Source organism: Pungitius pungitius, chromosome 5 (genome assembly GCF_949316345.1).
Source record: "Pungitius pungitius chromosome 5, fPunPun2.1, whole genome shotgun sequence".
Taxonomy (NCBI): Eukaryota; Metazoa; Chordata; class Actinopteri; order Perciformes; family Gasterosteidae; genus Pungitius; species Pungitius pungitius.
In genome coordinates, this window is record NC_084904.1 from 18764340 (window position 1) to 18783046 (window position 18707).

General features: G+C 48.0%; 1 protein-coding gene across 1 annotated transcript in view; it reads left to right on the forward strand.

Annotated features, from left to right (window-relative positions):
- The window catches only part of sema4c (sema domain, immunoglobulin domain (Ig), transmembrane domain (TM) and short cytoplasmic domain, (semaphorin) 4C), a 69873-nt gene extending 51322 nt beyond the window's left edge, over positions 1-18551 (forward strand). The window contains exons 5-17 of the mRNA XM_037481743.2: positions 433-495; positions 1848-1946; positions 2320-2416; positions 3137-3256; positions 4756-4907; positions 6751-6926; positions 8757-8901; positions 9369-9582; positions 11751-11866; positions 12636-12793; positions 13012-13103; positions 13290-15792; positions 17316-18551. Of these exons, the coding sequence (XP_037337640.2) occupies positions 433-495; positions 1848-1946; positions 2320-2416; positions 3137-3256; positions 4756-4907; positions 6751-6926; positions 8757-8901; positions 9369-9582; positions 11751-11866; positions 12636-12793; positions 13012-13103; positions 13290-14191 (2334 nt within the window). The 3' untranslated portion in view covers positions 14192-15792; positions 17316-18551. The remainder of the gene's footprint in view (positions 1-432; positions 496-1847; positions 1947-2319; positions 2417-3136; positions 3257-4755; positions 4908-6750; positions 6927-8756; positions 8902-9368; positions 9583-11750; positions 11867-12635; positions 12794-13011; positions 13104-13289; positions 15793-17315) is intronic.
- The last annotated feature ends 156 nt before the right edge of the window (positions 18552-18707 follow it).

The window sequence follows — 18707 nt, forward strand, 5'->3', positions numbered from 1 at the left end:
TAAACAATCGTGCACCGAGGACCTCGCCGTTGTCCTTGGCAACGGCGCCAGGCAACACGTCTCTGCAGCGAGCGGCTCAGCCCGTGGAGTCATTTTAACTGCTGACCACACTCGATGTTAAGCCAAAGGTAAACGAGTGTAACCGCAGCAGCCACATGGCACCTAGCTGGTGGATCGAAAAGTACGCCCCCCCCCAGACACACACACACTGTCATTCGGACCCGTTATGTGCAAAATGTTTGTCTTCTAGGACTAAATTGTACCAAAACCATGTCTTGGCAAATGGTCACGACTGCAGTCAACAGGGGGAGTGAAACAAAGACGGCTTTTTGTGCCAAGAGCACCTCTTTTTCTTTTCTTTTTTTTGTTGAAGTCATTTTTGATGAACACAGTAAATGGACTCTCTCTCTCTCTCTCTTTTCTCTTCTCCAGATCGACTGGCCGGCTCCGCAGGATAAGAAGAGAGAGTGCGTTGCCAAGGGGAAGAACAACCAGGTGACGTGGGTTTCAGAGCCGGTTGGGGGTTACCTGCCTTGATCTTTGGGGCACGGAGGCACCAGCTCTCCAAAGAGAATCGAAAATGTGTTAGCGAGGGATGCTTAGTACTCATATTCCTCATATTCCTCGTACTCCTCATATTCCTCGTACTCCTCGTACTCCACGGACGGACGTGAGAGTGGAATCCATCTCGTCGTACAACTCTCTCTGCAGGAAACCTTTCCTTTAAAACATATCCTCTCTCTTAATGGCGTACCGCGTGGGAGACGAGGTTCCACTGCAACCGTCCGACTGCATTTGTAAAACGCAGATCGTGAAATCGTAAAAACCGAGAGCTTCTCGCGGCTCACGCGGCGGGGATGTGCTCCTGGAGTCTCGCTTCATGTTTTATAAAAAAAACGCACAGCGCTTTTGGAAACGAAGCGAAATATTCTCACATTGCTCAGAAATAACCTTTTGATGTGACTGTAAGTTTGGGAAATAGTTCACTGGAGCGCTGTTAGTAAATACAATTGGTGTAGGAATAAGGGAAATATGTAAATAATTATCCAAATTTAATTTTCTTCAAAATTCACCACTTTGAATTCTGAAAATATTTAAGGGGAAAGGACTTACTACAGGTAAGAATGACCATATGGTGTCCACATTGACTGCTGCTTACTTAAGTCTTTTTATGTGGTATTGTAGTCCCATTGTAGGGCCCAGAGTTTAAGACACATCCTCATTATCCTCACTGACTTAAAAAAAAAAACACATTTCTCCTTTTCTCAGCAAGGGGATGCATTTGATTATTCATTCCTCTTAACAACATGTGTAAACATCTGTTACCAATCCCGTTCAAAGAGCTTTATTCTTCATCACGGCGCTGACATTGAAGGGCACTACCCTGTTGGGCTGTTGGTTTCATCTACAGTTTAAACGTTACTTAGATGTTGGGTTTGCATCATATTTTAAGGCACGTCCTCAATGGGATTCTTGTTCAACAGCGTGGATTGACTCACTTCAAATAGGTAATAGATTGTGGCTGTAAAAGGCTGAAGGTCTTCAGTGTCGTTGACTTTCTCGAAGCTATTTGTAAATGCAAAAAAATAACAGAAACCACTGAGGCAAAAGATCCTTTCGATCGCTGACATGCCAACTGATTCCACACAGGCTGCCGAGGTATTTCAAGTGAATGAGGATTTAAAAGAAGTCACAGTGGAGCATTGAACTAAAAGCCAAATCTCAGAGGTAGCGTGTGACCACAGAGACTTCATGGTGAAGTAAACTTCACCTTATCACAGGAAAAAAAGCTTCACCCATCCCGACCAACAGCAGCACTCTAACCGGCTTTCCTCTCGCGTTCACAGACCGAGTGCTTCAACTACATCCGTTTCCTGCAGAGCTACAACCACACGCACCTCTACACCTGCGGCACCTACGCCTTCCAGCCCAAGTGCACCTACGTGGTAACTATGCGTGTGCATGCGTGCGTGTGTGCGTGCGTGCGTGCGTGCGTTTCCATCGACGGGAGTTATTATGAGCCAGTGTTGACAGGTGTTGACTTCGGATGTCAGCCGTCTGACCTGCGGCGAAACCACTGTGTGATAGAATCCTAAAATAAACGCAATGAAAAACAGCATGGGTTAGATGAATGTGTGAATGCCAATGCGAGTGTGTGTGTGTGTGTTTGTGTATGTGACGCTGATGCACTAAGACACCATGACCAGGGATGGAGCTTTTTGGGTCCTTGGGAAGGACAGACGGAGCCTGCAGCTGTGTCATTTGGGTCGTAACACACAGTGACCACATGAACCCGTGTTCCCGTGTGTGTGCCTGCAGAACGCCGACTATTTCACCCTCAACGCTGCGGCCCAGGAGGACGGGAAGGGTAAATGCCCATATGACCCTGCCAAGGGGCACACCGGCCTGATAGTGGGTGAGTGTCGACGAGGAACTTATGTAAATAAACGCATGTTTTTACCCTCTCCGTATTCAGGCAAAATGCTGAAAATTCCCAATTTAAAACTCGATAGAGTCCAAACTCATCGGGCTATTTGCCTGTAACGCCCCGCTGTCACTTGCAAGGTTTCTTCACAAAATGCATGCAAATATCTGGACTCTAAATGTTAGCCCACATGCAAATATGTTCTCTCTTTTTTTGCCCCACTGCATGCACACTGTAGCCTACGTCATCACTGTTGTACAAAAACATAAAACGACCAATGAAGAAAGTACGAGCGTAACCGTCATTAAGAGGTCACGTTAAACCGAAGATGCATGAGTGGCCCTGACGTTGATGTGGATCCATGTCAATCAACACCATACCAACGGTCAGCCGAGGGAACGACACCGCTGTGTTTTTACAGCTCCAACAGAAGCATAAAATGTCCATCAAATCACCACAAACAACCACTTCGGCACTGCAGCATTTCCAATCTGTTTTGTGTGGATTGCACTGAGAGTCCAATTTAGCTTTAGCTATGCTGCACTCATTTCAGTGTGGGCAGTTCCTTTGAACTTAAGAGGCCCCATCCTCTGTTCTTCCTGATGCATCCACGCTAAGCCAACTCGGTCTGCTCTGTACAACTGTGGCAGAAGAATTAAAAAAAAAAAAAAAAAACAGAATTGAACTAAGGCGTGCACTTTGTTGCTACAGATAAGGAGCTGTACTCGGCAACGCTCAACAACTTCCTGGGTACGGAGCCGGTCATTCTGAGGAATCTGGGCCAGCAGCACTACAGCATGAAGAGTGAATACTTGCCCGCCTGGCTCAATGGTAAGAGGAAAACAGGGATGGATGGAAAAAGGGGGCCGTTAGGGGAAGTAAAGGGGAGGGAACGGAGAGAGAGAGAGAGAGAGAGAGAGAGAGAAATAATTCAATTGCTTGTTTGCTTCGTGCACATTTACCACTCGTTTTTTGGGAACAATGCACACAGGAGTAGACAAGACAGAAGCTGACGTCTTACAACTTTGTTGGATGAAATGAAGGCCGTTTTATCAGCACTAATGAGCTGTTTGAAAACGGCCTCCAGAAGATGTATTAATCTGGCCGGCGGGCGGCTCACGTTGAAACAAATGTAAAGGGATCCTGGATGTGCACTTATTGCCGACATACATAATGTAATGCTGACAGGCTGATGCTAAAAGCCGGTTAGTGTCCTCACCAGTTAATGGTGCATGTAAAAGACACGGAAGAACGTTGCTTTCCTGTTTCCCAGTAGCTAATCGAGGTTTACATGAAGTCAGATTTAGTCTCTGAGAAGATGAATTTGGCAAATAAAATGCTATCTCGGGTAATGCATTAGTAATGGTGTTCTACTTTTTCTACGTTTTAGTAAAATAGCTTGTGCCGTCTTATTAGCTTACGTGCTAGCACAATGGTCCAGCTGTATTAAAACATGTCTGTTTGCAAGCAAAATAATCTATTACATAATTACTATTGATTCAAACTTAAAATATGCTTCATCAGTTCAAGTTTTCCAAGACACTGCAAGACTGACACATTGAATATAAATTCACACTAAATGAATCGTATTACAGATAACAGTGGCTTCCTTTTTAATAGTTCTTAAAAAAAAAAAAGTATAGGCCAGAAACAAGCAAAAGAACACGAGCAGAAAAAAAGATAAATGAAGCGCAGGAAATGAAGCGCAGGGCTTGGCTCCGGCAAAGGATCGTTATCTTTTCGGGGGGGGGGGGAAGAGTTGAAAAAAGGAATGAGCTACTTGGAGAGAAATGAAGGGGAGAGAAGAGGATGAAGTCACGGCAGTGAAAATGGCCAATGAAAGAACAGACATTAGGATCGGCGGTGAAAAAGATACAAGGGAGAGGCCATGGAAAACTGAGCCGAGGAACATACAGATGAGGCTGAGGTTGGCTTTGCTCTTCATGCTCATACTGAGATTTCATTTAAAAACTACACCAAACCAAGCGGCTTCTAACCAGCCCTGAGGGCAATTAACTGGCCCGGCTTTGATTGGAGAATTGTAGAGTCCCATGATGCCGCAGAATGCTGCTTCTGAGGCTTTTATGCAGAAAAGAACAGTCCATCTGGGGGGGAACTAGGGGTAATTAGAGGGGGGGGGGGGATCCATCCGCACCAAACTGCTGAATACCGTTGAATGTCTTTAAAAAAAAACGTATCAATGGAAAGCTAATGAGGGCTGGATACATGGAGAATCTGAGAAACCGAAGGAAAGGAGGTTTCCACGTGCGTCTTTGCTGCACCTTTATTTTTTTTTATTTTTTTGACGCTTACCCACTTGTACGCGGCAGAGCCAGACTTCGTGGGCTCGGCCCTGGTAAAGGAAAGCAGCGGCAGCAAGGACGGGGACGACGACAAGATCTACTTCTTCTTCAGCGAGCGGGCGTTGGAGCTGGACTGCGACACCGAGCTCACCGTGGCCCGAGTGGCCCGGGTCTGCAAGGTACATACAGCCGACACACACAGCCCATGGAGGGGTATCGACGGTGATGGGTTAGGGTTAGGCTGTTTTTCTCCAGCTGTTTTTTGCAGCTGTTTCTGTGCACTTAGTGATGTTGGCCGTACAGACGTCAACGGGAGATGCCCTCACAAGGAGGTAGAGATTCGGCCCGAGTCGTCCAGCAGCTCCGGTAGACGTTACTTACTAAACTAAAGCGAACATAATGCCGCATTTCTTCAGATTCAGCGACGTTTGCTCGACTTTGGGTTGGATTTAGATAGATACAAATGCGTAAACTGAGAGCACACAACATTAGCGGAAAGCTGGTTACCGATGGATCTCCGGTCTTTTGCCTTTGGGAGAGGTCCGATTTTTCATTTTGGCATCTTTGAATTGCCATATGACTTCTATTCATCCATCAGATCATCAACTCCATCTACCTCGTGCAAAGTGGCGTGAACTTCTGAATCAGACATGACCTGACACATGGAATAAGAAACATGTTCCTACAGATTGTATCGTATTACTAGAAAAAAAGAACTAAGGAAAGCCTACCAGGTGAAAACAGCTGTCCCATGCTTCAATTTGTCCCCCCACTCCCCCTTAATTTTGGCTAAACAAGCATTTACCAACAAAGTATTGAGGGGAGACAATCCCATTGACATGGAGCTATTTGGTAATGGATGCTTTCATTTGCTTGGTTAATGGTCTCATCAGGAGAACTGATTAGGTCTGATGTAGCACAGCGATTATGGCCCCAACATCAGAGGTGCTTCTTACTGTGAAGAGGGACATAAGACAGCAGCTTTGTCGTAATTCCGTTTGCCTTCGGGGAGGGGGGGGCCTTTCACAAAGGTCCGCTGTCGTGTTACAGTGACGCATGAAGACGTACCACCGCAGTAACCTTTGAAACCGCGCAAAGATAGTTAACGGTCTGAGGACGTACGTCTAATTAAATGTGCAATACATGCACGGTTTAATGGTAAGTACCCTTTCATGTGTGCACGTTGATGAACAATAAAGCTTTTTTGAATGGAATCAGAGACAGATGCTCGCACACAATGAACATTTCAGCTCCTCCTGCTGATATCGCTGTGGCAGCCGCTGCACACAGCGTCTGTATCTCACCGCTATGAGCATTTGCCTTTTCTTTTTTTCTTTTTTTTTCCCTTTTACAGCTTCTGGAATCACTGCGGATGATAGGGATGAGACATATGAGGCAGACGGGCCTCTTTTGAGCCCACAGAGTACTATATAAAGGGACAGCTCATCAATGCGCACCGGTTGTTATATAATTGAATATTATTATTATTGTTATGCTGCATCTCAATGGTACCCAGGAAAAGCTCAGGTTCAAAATGTGCCTCAAGAGGTGTCTCCGGGCTCATTTGCATGGAAACAGGTTTGTTATTTTGTAGCTACACGAGAGGTACAGTTAAAGGGTAAAAGAGTTCACACAATGTATTGGGCAGGAAATACTAATGTTTCAAATGTAATAATTTACATATATATTAGGTACATACGGTAGCTATTTGGCCATAGTTTTGTCGTTGTAACAGTTAAGGCACTAGAATATGTCAATAGGAAAAAAAACACAATGTTAAAAATAGGGATTTATTATTATGTGTTATTTTTCTTTTTACTATCATTGGTATTGATGTCATTGTTGTTTTTCTAAGGGAAGCCTTGCTAAGGCAGCACCAATAAGACCACACACACACACAAACACACACACGTAAACTCGCATCTCAGAGGGTCTTAACTGACCCAAATAAATCCAAAACATATCTTCTTCACGTATTCATGTATTCCTGGCACTGATTTGACCTCGCGTGCCGCCTCTCAGGGGGATCTGGGCGGTACCAGGACCCTGCAGAAGAAGTGGACCACCTTCCAGAAGGCCCGCCTGGAGTGCTCCCTCCCCGAGCGCCACGTCTCCTTCAACAACCTGCGGGCCGTCTTCACGCTGCCGGGCCAGGACTGGAGGGGGACCACCTTCTACGGCATCTTCCACGCGCAGTGGTGAGTCGGAGCGAAGCGCCGCCGGAGGCGCTTAATTAAGACGGCGCCTGTCGTCCTTCGGATGAATGGGAGTTAATTACTGCATTTGCCATCTGCTGCCAGGGCAAGACACCGCATCACTTTAGCAAGATATCAGTTACTCGGCTTTTTAATCAAAAAAACACAGGTCAGCCAGTCCGGTCTGATATGAGAAGTTCTAATTATGTACTTCATGTGATTAGGTATTTACTGTGTAATTGACCGTTCGATGTAATGGGCCTTCCACTGACGGTAATGTGGGTTTCTTCTAAAGTGGATGCAACAGAAGTGGGCTTCAACACGTTTTAGTGATTTAATGTCACACAGACCTAATGGGACTTCTGATGACGCGTCTGTGCCGAATCCCACCGATTTCATTTAGTCCCATCCTAAAAACCTGCACACTAGAGATTGAGTCATTTGTCCATCCCTTCTTATACATTCATAGGAGCGAATACCATGCCCCCCAAACCCCCCCTTTCACCACTTGTTTTGTCTTGGGAGCAGAAATAGATGCAACCTTTTGGTAACTTAGTAACAGTAGGTCACGTCTTTGTGAGGCTGAGCGAGGAAAACAAGACTCTGTCGATGTCCGCCGTCTCGGTTCATAATTAGTTCAGGGTCTCACAAACTTTTCTGGCTTGTTTCATCCCGAAACTCCATTGCGTGTTAATTAAACAACAAACGGGTGCTTTGTGTTGACAATAGTAACTCTGTTTTGATTAGGAACTGCTGTGTTATTAGTGGGGTAAAGACCACTACGCAACTGCACCGTGTTAATGAGTTACTTATCAACGAGGAAACAGGAGGCAGGGCGGGAGGTTCACTTTAGGTAGAAAAAATCTCCATCTCCGGGCAATACCCTTTGATGTCGGCTCTTTTGTGTTCCTCAATAAGATAGCGTATCGCAAAGCGAACCGGCTTTGAACTTAAAGCTTTGTTTCTTCATTCAGAGTTCCTTCAGCAGCAGAGAGAAAGGCCTAATCCCTTTTCTCCGTGACTTGCTGGGGATTCCTTAAAGTCCCCCGGCATTAAGATAATTGGACGTTATGTAAATGGTGACTCAAGAGTTCGGGCCATAAGCTGACTGAATTGGCCAGCTTTTAACTTACTAAGACATCAGTGCTGTCCTCTGGTTTGGATGTTCATCTTTTAAAATCTGTGGAACGGCGGCACATTAACAGTAGTGTTTCAGTCGGGAAAAGCACTTTCCTTACAAGACAAATCTACAGCGTAAGTGGCGGATTCTTAACGGCATGCCTTTTTATTCCCTTTTTTTTTTTTTAAAGATCATAATAAGTGTCATCCCAAGTATGGAAATGAAATACATTTGTGACCCGAGGAGTGCAAGAATGACTAAATCTGCCTGGGTCATAAGTCAATAAGCAATTTTCAGCTCCACTTTGGGTCTGAAATTGGGCAAAAAAAAGAAAGAAAGAATAAACGCTCCTCCAACAACACTAGCCTTATCATTGAATTAAGTGCGTTACCAGCACAATCTCATTTCAGTGGCCTGCCAAGTAGATACGTCTCACATGTCCATCAAATGTTGCCTCGCTGTGAGAAGCCGAGATGTGTCACCACATCTCATCATTTCCGCTCGCTCAACGAGTGACGGCGTAGGCTGCTGGACGCGATATGTTCACCACACCACACACTTCTCCGTATCCTGCTCCGCATGTAACAGCTCACGTTCACGTCGTGTCTGTCTGGCTCCACTCGTGCTGCTACCACGCGAGTCGTTACCCCCCCCCCCCCCCCCCCCCCACCCGCACTGCCGCTGATTCCCAGCCTTGTCGACCGTTGTTTCAGGGGTGACGTGGACGTGTCGGCGGTGTGCCAGTACCAGATCGGTGACGTGAAGAAGGTGTTCGAGGGATCCTACAAAGAGTACAGGGAGACGTCGCAGAGGTGGGGGCGTTACACGGGCGCCGTCCCCGTCCCGCGACCCGGATCGGTAAGACACTGGCGTTTTATGGATGTTCCCTGTGTGCTGTGCTCCAGTGTAGAGGTTTTTTTGTCAACTGGGCCCAGATGAAGGAGGGAGGGAGGGAGGGAGGGAGGCATAAAGAGGGTGGCGTGGGATACTGTAGCGATGAAAGCAGAAAAGAGCAAGCGCTGGAACGACACCAAGAGCTGAGAAGGTAATGATCCGCGAGGAAAAGTAAGCAAGAGGAAGGGGACGCGATGGCAAGGCGGATTTACAAAAAAGGGAGAGTGAAGTGGAGATGGAGAAGAGGGGAGAAAGGGAACGAGGGAGTGAGTCACCTCCGAGCCAGCAAGCCATGCCAGCCATGTGCCAGCTGCAGCTAAGAAGTTTCCTCACCTCTTTTTTTTTTCCCCCTTCCCATCGTCCTTTTTCTCCCATTCCTTTTTTCCCCCCTCCCTCCACTCCTCCACCCTATCCTCCGCCCGTGCCCGCAGTGCATAACCAACTCGGACAGGGAGAGCGGCTACAACAGCTCCCTGCAGCTGCCCGACGCCACGCTCAACTTTGCCAAGAAGCACCCGCTGATGGAGGACAAGGCTCTGGCTCGCCCCCTGCTGCTGACCAAGGGCGTCAACTTCACCCGGCTGGCGGTGGACCGGGTCAGCGCCCTGGACCAGCGGGCGTACAACATGCTGTTCATCGGCACAGGTACGAGCTGCACGGGGGGGGGGGGGGGTCGTTAGCGTCTCGTGCATGATGGATGACGCGTGAGTGAAACCTGACAGTGGTGGTTGTTTCAAGAACAAAACGATCCCTCAGTACCTCACGACATCAGCAAATTAAAGATTTATTACAGTACCTACCATTCCTTCAGATAGTTAATCCTTTTTTCTAAAACTTATACATCAGGTTTTTGGAACAAGGTACCAATAGCCTCTTCAAATACAATGCAGGCCACAACAGAATGCCACACCCGGCATGTGTTCAATCATCATCTTTATAATCTAGTTTTTACATTTAAAAAAAAGCAACTTAAGTTTAAATCCAATATATTTTGCAGGGTTATTGTATTGGATTGCATTATACGGCACATGGTGTTCCTGTTACTTTGCCCAACTCCTGTAACACGGTGTACTCGATGAACCAGTAAAAAGTCATTGCATGTCCACGGTCTTTGCTTATATTCCCCCAACCGTAAATGTGTGTGTGTGTGTGTGTGTCTTGGCGGGAGTTGCACACGGTTTTGCTGAAGAGATGAAAGCTCACAGGCCGTGGCAGCAGACAGGGACAGGTACTGGCATTAGCTGCGGTGGCACAAAACAACATGCCATCTGGCCGCACTTCAGCCGGGTTTCAATTAAGGACGTGATTTGCATGCTGGGATCCATCTTCATGCATCAAAGGAAACATCTACGTATGTGCGACTTAATTAATCTCTCCGGGTCTTGGCCGACAGGCCCATATGCAGGTGTCCTGCTTTTTTGGCACGGAGCTGGAATCAGCCAGGCCCTCCCGGAGCCTTAATCCTTAATAACACATATCCGACAGTGGATTCCGGTGAAGCTGAATTTGAATGCGGCCCCGTCTCATGAATGGCGAGAGACTCTTCCTACTTACCATTCAGATCAGCGACGAGACCAACTGTGGAAACTGACAGCGCGACAGCAGCGGGCTCGGGGGCTTCTCTGCTGGCAAGCGAGCAGGGAGGCCCACCCGGACGCACACACACACACACACACACACAAAGCAACGCACACGTGGGCACACTCACCACACAGCGATGCACACACTTGCGCTTTCCCGGGCCAAGTGCAGTCGCCACCCCCCCCCCTTGCTTATCGCGCTTCACGGCACAAATTTCTGCGGGGGCCCCCGAGCAGGCCGTGCGCTCGCGGTGCCGGTCGGGCCGCGTGCTTGATTAGCTATTAGCCGCAGCATGGTCGACAGAGGAGAGGAGGATCGGGGGATTAGCCGTCACCGGGCCACTGGCGCCGCGAGAGGTCGAGTGTGATGATATGCTGCTTGCTTTGTCTGTATGTGTGTGTGTGTGTGTGTGTGTTTTCCTCAAACCTCCTGTCTGCCACCGAGTTAGCTTTTCATATTATCTGTGACAGTCTCCTAATCTAGAGGGCCACGTGAAAAAGTGCATGTCAGCGCGCCAAACTGTTCCATCCATGGACACACACACACACACACACACACATCAAGGTCACCCCACCAGCTGTGCCTGAAACGCTTTCGACTCACACAGGATCTCAGCTTGTTCACTGTGCCGTACATGAAAGGAGGAGCACAGGATCTCCTCCTCCTCCTCCTCCTCTAGCGTCAGCTCCCCAAACGCCACATAAAAAGTCTGCAAGTGTTTCTGGTAATTTTCCTGCTGAACAGGACAGGAGTTGTATTCTTTGTCATTTCATTTTCTCCCTTCACCAGTTGGAACATGATGCATTAGTCCGGCTGGCATTAAAGTTTCCCAAATTGAAGTTGATTATAGTTGCAGACATCTTGAAGACACTTTAGATGTATGTACATTTGTTTTCTTCTAGGTGACCACAGAAGGGTGTTGGTGCTATTATAATAGCTCACTATATATATATTATGCATTCACAGGTGCATATTTGCAGGTATAATTAATATTTCAGCAAAATGATGAGCAGGTGTTTGTTTGCACATCCTTAATATTTAAATCCATTGGTATGCAGTCACAGCCTCCACATGCAAACTGTGCAGTTGCAGGTGTGTGTATTTAAAAGGAATTCTATATCCACGTTATGCAAATGAGCTGGTCAAAGGTGTGTATATATCTCATGCTTGGTCTCTTTTGAATCGGGACTCGAGCTCAGTGTCCTTCATCTTCCTCAACTTGTGTGCCACAGCGGAGGGCTGGCTGCAAAGGGTGCTGATCCTGGGCTCCGAGGCCCACGTGATCGAGGAGATCCAGCTGTTTGAGAGCGGCCAGCCAGTGGACAGCCTGACCATCTCCCACTCCAAGGTAAGCACAAAGGGAGAGCATTTCTAATTGATGAAGCATACTCGTGTGCTCTGCACTTGGTCACATCCCTCGAAAGAGTCATTTTGGGCTTCCATTAGCTTGCCCTGACGTTGCATCACTTTTTCATCGGTATTCAACGACAGCCGTACGACTTTGTCTTCTGCCGTCCTCCTAATACCGGTTTTCGCCAGACACTTACGCTCCGCACATGTTTTTATTAACGCTGCTCTTTTTTCAGATCAAGTGTCACCTCATGAATCCGAAAACCTCAATAACAGTGATTACAATCCCTGACCTCAGTGGGGATTTGAAACTCTGCCCCCCCCTGTGGGTTGACCTCCTCCCCGTCCTACCGCGCAGCGTCCCGGTGGTTCCACGGCGGCGGTTCCTCTGATCGATGCAGTTGCGACGCGGCGCCCCCTTTTCCCCCGCAGCCCGCCGCTTATCTGATTAACGCTGGCTTAGCCGCGAACAGACTTCTTATAACAGCTTTTGCGGAAAAAAAAGAGCGCAGTCCAGATTGGATTGGAAGAGGGTCAGGCGGGTGAATGTTATTGTAATTGAGAGTGATTATCCCATTATCTCCTTTAACTCCTAACAGAGTCCCTCTCCTTCCATCCCTCCCTCTCTCTCTCTCTCTCTCTGTTTATCTTGCACAATGTTTTTAAAACTCTCTCTGGTTTCTGTCTCTGTGTGATGGCTGCATCTGTTCCCTGTCTCCCTTTTTTCCTTCATCCCGCCTCTCTGGTTGTTGTTTTTTTCTCGGTAGAAGTACGTGTACATCGGCTCTCGTTCGGAGGTTCTCCAGTTGCCCTTGGCCAACTGCAGCCGCTATCAGTCTCAGCCAGACTGTCTGCTCGCCCGGGACCCCTACTGCGCTTGGGACAGCGAGGGCCGGGCCTGCGTCCGTATCGACCTCCACCGCGGGTGAGACGAGTACACCAAGGCGTTCAATCTATCGACTACACGTACTTCATATGAAAGCCTTGTCATTGATTTTTTTAGTAATAACTAGATGTAAGGAGCTTTTTTCTCAGAAAAGTGAAGCATATAAAGCGGTTCCATGAAATGCTGTGCTTCACATGCTTTTATTCTTCTTTCTGCTATTACGCAATTGTCTGATCGTTGCTGATCTTCCGCTCCAGATCCACCTCCTCCCTGTCACAGGACCTAATGCTGGAAAGGTTCAGCCGGGGAAAAGCCAAGTTTGATAAGCCGGTCTCCATCCCCAGCCCCGGTGAGTAAGGGGCCCACACGTCAGTAGTGGCCCCTTGTGGGAATCGAGTGTCAGTGCACCGACACGTCAGCGCCTTTTGCAATTAAGCAGAAAAGAGCCGGGCCGGCCGGCGTAGAATGTGAGTAGAACTTATTACGGCTGACACCTTGCTCCCTTTCCTCTTCCTCCCCTCCTCTTCCTCCGCAGAGCACTCCCGCATAAGGAACGTCACCGTGGTGGTGGGGTCGGACATGGTGCTGCCTTGCCAGCTGGTCTCCAACCTGGCTCAGCCCTTCTGGGTCCTCAACGAACGCGAGCTCCAGCTGGGTGACCCCGAGGCGGGCGGGCCGCGCTTCGACCGGACCCTCAAAGCCCTCGTCGTCCCCGAGGCGGGCCAGACGCAAGCCGGCCGCTACGTCTGCTACTCCGAGGAGCAAGGCGTGAAGTTTCAGACGGAGCGCTACCAGGTGGCCGTGGTGGCCAGCGCGCCGGTCTTCATGGAGGCCCGCGCGCCCGACAGCAGCATGGGGCTCTTCTGGGTGCTGGTCATCACCCTGGGAGCGGCGTGCCTGCTGCTCCTGGTGGCGGCTCTGTACCTGCGCAGGAGGCTGAAGCTGGCCCTGGGAAAGGGCGCCGACATGAAGCCCCTGGAGAGCACCCTGGTCTACCCGATCACCCTGCCCAAGGAGCCGCCCACCTTCGTGCCCAGCAAGATGCCCAGCGACGAGGACCGCTTCTGGGAGACGGGCGCCAACTACTACTACTCGGACGGCTCGCTGAAGATCGTCCCCGGCCACGCCCTGGGGCCCAACGGCGTCGGCGCGCCGTCGCCCAGCGCCATCCCCGGCCAGCCCATCCACTCCCCCAGCCGCCTCAGCCTCACCAACATCCGGGGCTCGGGTAGCAACGGCTACATCCGCCTCAACCTGAGCACGGCGGGGGAGGAGAGGGCTAGCGGGGCCGGCGCTGGGGGCGGCGGGCTGGGCGGGCTGGGAGGCCTGGGCGCGGCCGGGAACGACTACTCCAGCCCCTTCAAGGAGGAGCTGAGGCGCACCCTGCAGCAGAGGAGCGTGCTGCCCGACGCCAACCCGGAGGAGTCGTCCGTCTAGGCCCCCCCCCCCCCCGCCGCCCTCCTCCGTCTCCGTTCCCCGAGTTGGAAGAAGAGGAAAAAAACAACAAAAAACAACCAGCCTACCTCCCTCTTTTTGAGGATGCCTGCCCTCTCTCTCTCTCTTTCAGTGACATGCTGTCAGAGGCCCGTGTTCTCCCTCTCTCTCTCTCTCTCTCTCTCTCTCTCTCTCTCTCTCTCTCGCTCTGCCAATGCCTGTTTGGCTCACTGTTGACATTTACAGCACACAGCATGTTAAATATAAACACTGATACACTGTGTACGCCAACATGCACTCCTATAATTGTTATGTTCTGGGCGACATGGAGTCATGGCTGTGAACCTTTTTCTGCTTTCACTGTGCATTTGCCAATTGTGTACATTTTTGTATTTAAAAACGGCTGAACGCAGAGGGGCACACCTCAAGCATTGAAATCAAAACCCACTTTTGTTTTTGAACGTTTTCTGAAGGGCAGATTTTTCTCTTTTTTTGTTGTTGTTGCGTGGACCAAGAGGCTTTCAGCCTCTGTGCTGAAACCTTTTGAAGAACGGCAAGTGGACTGGAAATATTGAACTGATGCTGTGTCCTTCTCTTTCTTTAAAACCTTTTCAGCTTACTGCACTTAAAAAAAACTGGAAGCGTGTCTTCCCTTTTTTGTATTTGGGAGCCAAGAGTGCGAGAGCGGTATAAAGAGACGTAATTATTCTCGAAGCAAGACGACAATCATGTCTCCCCCCCCCCCCCGGTTTGCAGGAAATCTACGAGGGACAGAGAGGGGACGAGAGAGAGCGAAAAAAACGAAACAAAGAGAGACGAAATGAAATGGAAAATGAAGTGAATCGAATGAAGGACAATCTCTCAAGACTTTCTCTGCTCAATTGAAATCCCTCCGGTGTTGTATTTACCCCCGAGATCCACTTTCTTGTGTTGTGATGGTTGGTTTGAATTGAGACATTTCCTGCTGTCCTATTTTTTTTTTCTACGTCTCACCGACTGCGGCAGTGTTTCCTACGGGTTGTCAGGTGACCCGACTGACTCTGCGAGTGACGATGCGAGGGCTTACATCCCTCCATCGGGTCCTGCGAGGGGAGGGGCGGCGACCTTCAAATGCACCTTCGAGTCCGGCGAGTGCACCCCAAGCGACGTGTCGCCGAGGTCGGGACGTGTGCGCGGGCGGACACGCGCCGCTCGGCCCCCGAGCCCTCCTCAGCCCCTTCCTTTCATCGGCCCGGAAAAAACATTGCACTCCCAATTGAGGGCGACGTGAAGGCGTCAGGCCGAGGAGAATGTAGGCGAATGGCCGGCGTAATAAGTGCTTTATGGTGTGTGTGTGTGTGTGTGTGTGTGGCGAGAAGGCAACGACCCATCCTACACACCGACACTCTGTCGCTCCTGAATGTCTTGGACGAGCCATGAACCCCCCCCCCCCCCCCTGCCCCCTCGCTCTTGCCCAGAGACTGACCCGGGGCTACTGTGGACTTATACAGAGGAAAACATAGCAACATGGAAAGAACACACACACAAACACACAAACACAGTGCTGACGGACAAATGGACACAGCGACGGGCTGCTGGCCTCAGGGTGGACACGGCAAAGAAAGGTATTGTTCCCTTTAAGAAGATTCCCAACGATACACAATTTAGCTTTCTGGCTGTTGTTGAGAATCATTTTGTTCATTCACCCGCCCTCCTTCTGTTTGCTTGGGGTATCACTAGCAGGCAACACTTTGTATTAGATATGAAGAACAACACACTCTTACTACAACCATGGTCCGTGTCCGTGAAACAAGGATAAAAAAAATTGTAAGCCGGGGAGGGGGGGGGGGGGGGAGCCTGGCTCTTGCTCAAAGGTTTATAAAGGACATTGAATAACACATCTTGTTTGTTTAATCTCCACTGAACTACCGTGTAGTTTAGCTATCGCAAAGAGTCCCCCCCCCCCCCTCCGGGCCAAGAAATTGCCTGCCATCCAACCCCCAAACGGCTTTTTGTTGTTTTACACTAAACAAAAGATAATGTCTTCATTAATTATATTTCTGACAGGGTTTTCTTTCTCTCAGGGTAGCCTTTTTTTCCTCTAGTTGCCAGTCTTTGTGCGAAGCGAAGCTCACCAGGGTCTCAGCTCCGGGGTTTTTTGCTGACGGGCCTGTGAGTGGTGTTAAGCTTCTCTCGTCACTCGGCAAGAGGGCAAATGAGTGCATGACCAAATACAAAAATACATCGAACACCCAATAGGGTGCCCTATGTGTCCGGGACCTGTATCCCTCGTCCCGCCGTCCACGTGTTGAGACGACGCCCCACAAATTTTATTGGGTGTAGTTTTGAAAAAGTCAAACCACTGCAGGACAGATGCTTTCTGGTGGGTCACAACAAGGTTGCAAGCGATGCAGATTTCAAACTCCATTTTTAACTCCACTCCATTCAGTTAATGTGGGATTTGGGCAATTTGCGATATTACCCGTTAAGAGTACACATGTTCATTTTTGAAGTTAGATATGAACTCTTGGACTGCAGCATTGTTACCTCGTCTGCCATTGTGCAACGCAAACAGGGTATTTCATCAGACTGTATTGGTACGTCACATCAAGTTTAGCAGCAATACAGCACGCCATGTAAACTCCTGCACTTGTTACATCACATGTTCGCCCCCTTTGACCAGTCTCCGTCTCATCAAACGCTGTCCATGTGCAAACTTTTGTTAAAGTCTCGCGGGGACAGGTGCATCACAAACTTTCACGTCAAACGATAAGAAAGGGAACTGCACTGCCTGAGGCCAGCAACCACAAGGCATCATAAAGTAGGAAATATTTCAATCTGACAGAGGATCAAAATAAGTTGACCTTAGGAAGACCTTAGGAGGAAATGTCTGTTTGATAACAACGCTGTGCTTGCAGGAGTCAGACAGTGTGTAGCACCAGTTTACTTCAAACGTCTACTCTACTCCTGATACCATATACATATTCTCATATACCCTTGTATATTGTTTTCCATTCATGACGCATGATGAGGTATTACTATCAAGCATGAGGATAAAGCATCTAATGCACAGACTGCCCAGAAAGTGATGTGTTGGCTGTTACTGAATTAACATTGTGTCTTGCTCTTTCTGTGCTTTGTCCATCAGGGTTGCATTTTGTTTTTTGGGACGTGTCCGTCGGGACCAGAGGAGCCCAGCCAGAAAGAAGGGGAGGACAAAAATACCTTGTTTTGCCCCCACTGTGTACAGAGTGCTGAGAGAGATGTAGAATATCAAAAATGATCCCGAGTTTGAAGAGGTACCCGACCATCAGCACTCCATCTTTACGTTGCATGAGCCTCTGCAAGTGGACTGCACATCTTTGATATGATCATCCTTGTACAAGTTCGTCACTTTGATCGGCCCTTTTTGGACTTTTACAGACACTAATGTTGTGGAACAATGAGGCTCTCTTTGAGAAAAAAAAGATGTATGTCTGATTTTGTGGTTCAAGGGTTGTACGGGAACCCAGGGCTGCATTCTAACATGTTTTTTTTCTGTTCCTCTTCACCCATTGGATAAGCCAAAGTAGACTGCAGTTGCTTTTGTTCTTGTTGAAATACTTTAATTGATTTGATTCCAAATGGATATTTAAGTCTCAGCAGTCCGTCCACTTTGCTACACTGAGCTGATGTCTGTTAGCTCAGCATATTTGCTTTTTAGCTACGTTTTCCCTTCTCCCTCAAACGGGAGATGGGCCCCTGTTTTCTTCCTGTCTTTGTCAGTAGTGACCTGCTGGACCCGACTCTTTATCCCCTCCCTTAATGAAATGCTGACTAATGTACCAAAACTTCAAGCATTGTTTAATTTGTCAGTTCCTGAAAAAACCAAATATGTATCTGTTGAGTACAGATCAGTGATAGAATGTGCCCACTTTTTATTATTACATCCCTCTGAAGCATTGGGTGAGATGTTAACTCTTTACACTGGTACTCTGTAGTATCTCATCACAAATCTCCCTTTTACAATTAGGCATTTTATTTAATACAACATGTTGCAGAGAACTAAAAGGTGAAGGAAAACAGGTATCAAGCTTGAAAAGAAATGCATGGTAGTTTGTGCGCATTTTTTCATTTCTTACACATGTTTGCTCATAACATTTTCTCTCACACATGGCTTTAAGTTCTGCTGTTTCTTGCAATATTTTTGGTATTCTATTATTAACCTGATTTTGTTTTGCCCCATTTTTGCTTGTCTGTTATTGATCTTTTTTGTTGTTCTAAAAATATGTTAAGTAACTTATTTCACTTGTACAAATGTGTTGATATTTATTATCATTGTACATATGTCCTTATTTTTTATATGTGTATATGTACACAAATAAAAATAGAGATATACTCATGGTATGGGATTTTGTTTGTTTTAGAGGCAACACACCAATTATTACCGTAATGGTCAGTTTACTAATCATAAAATCTGCTTCTTATCCTTTGAAAACTGTAGTAAAATGTTTTGTAAAGTCCTAGAAAATGACCCCGATGATGTACGCACAGGGATGCG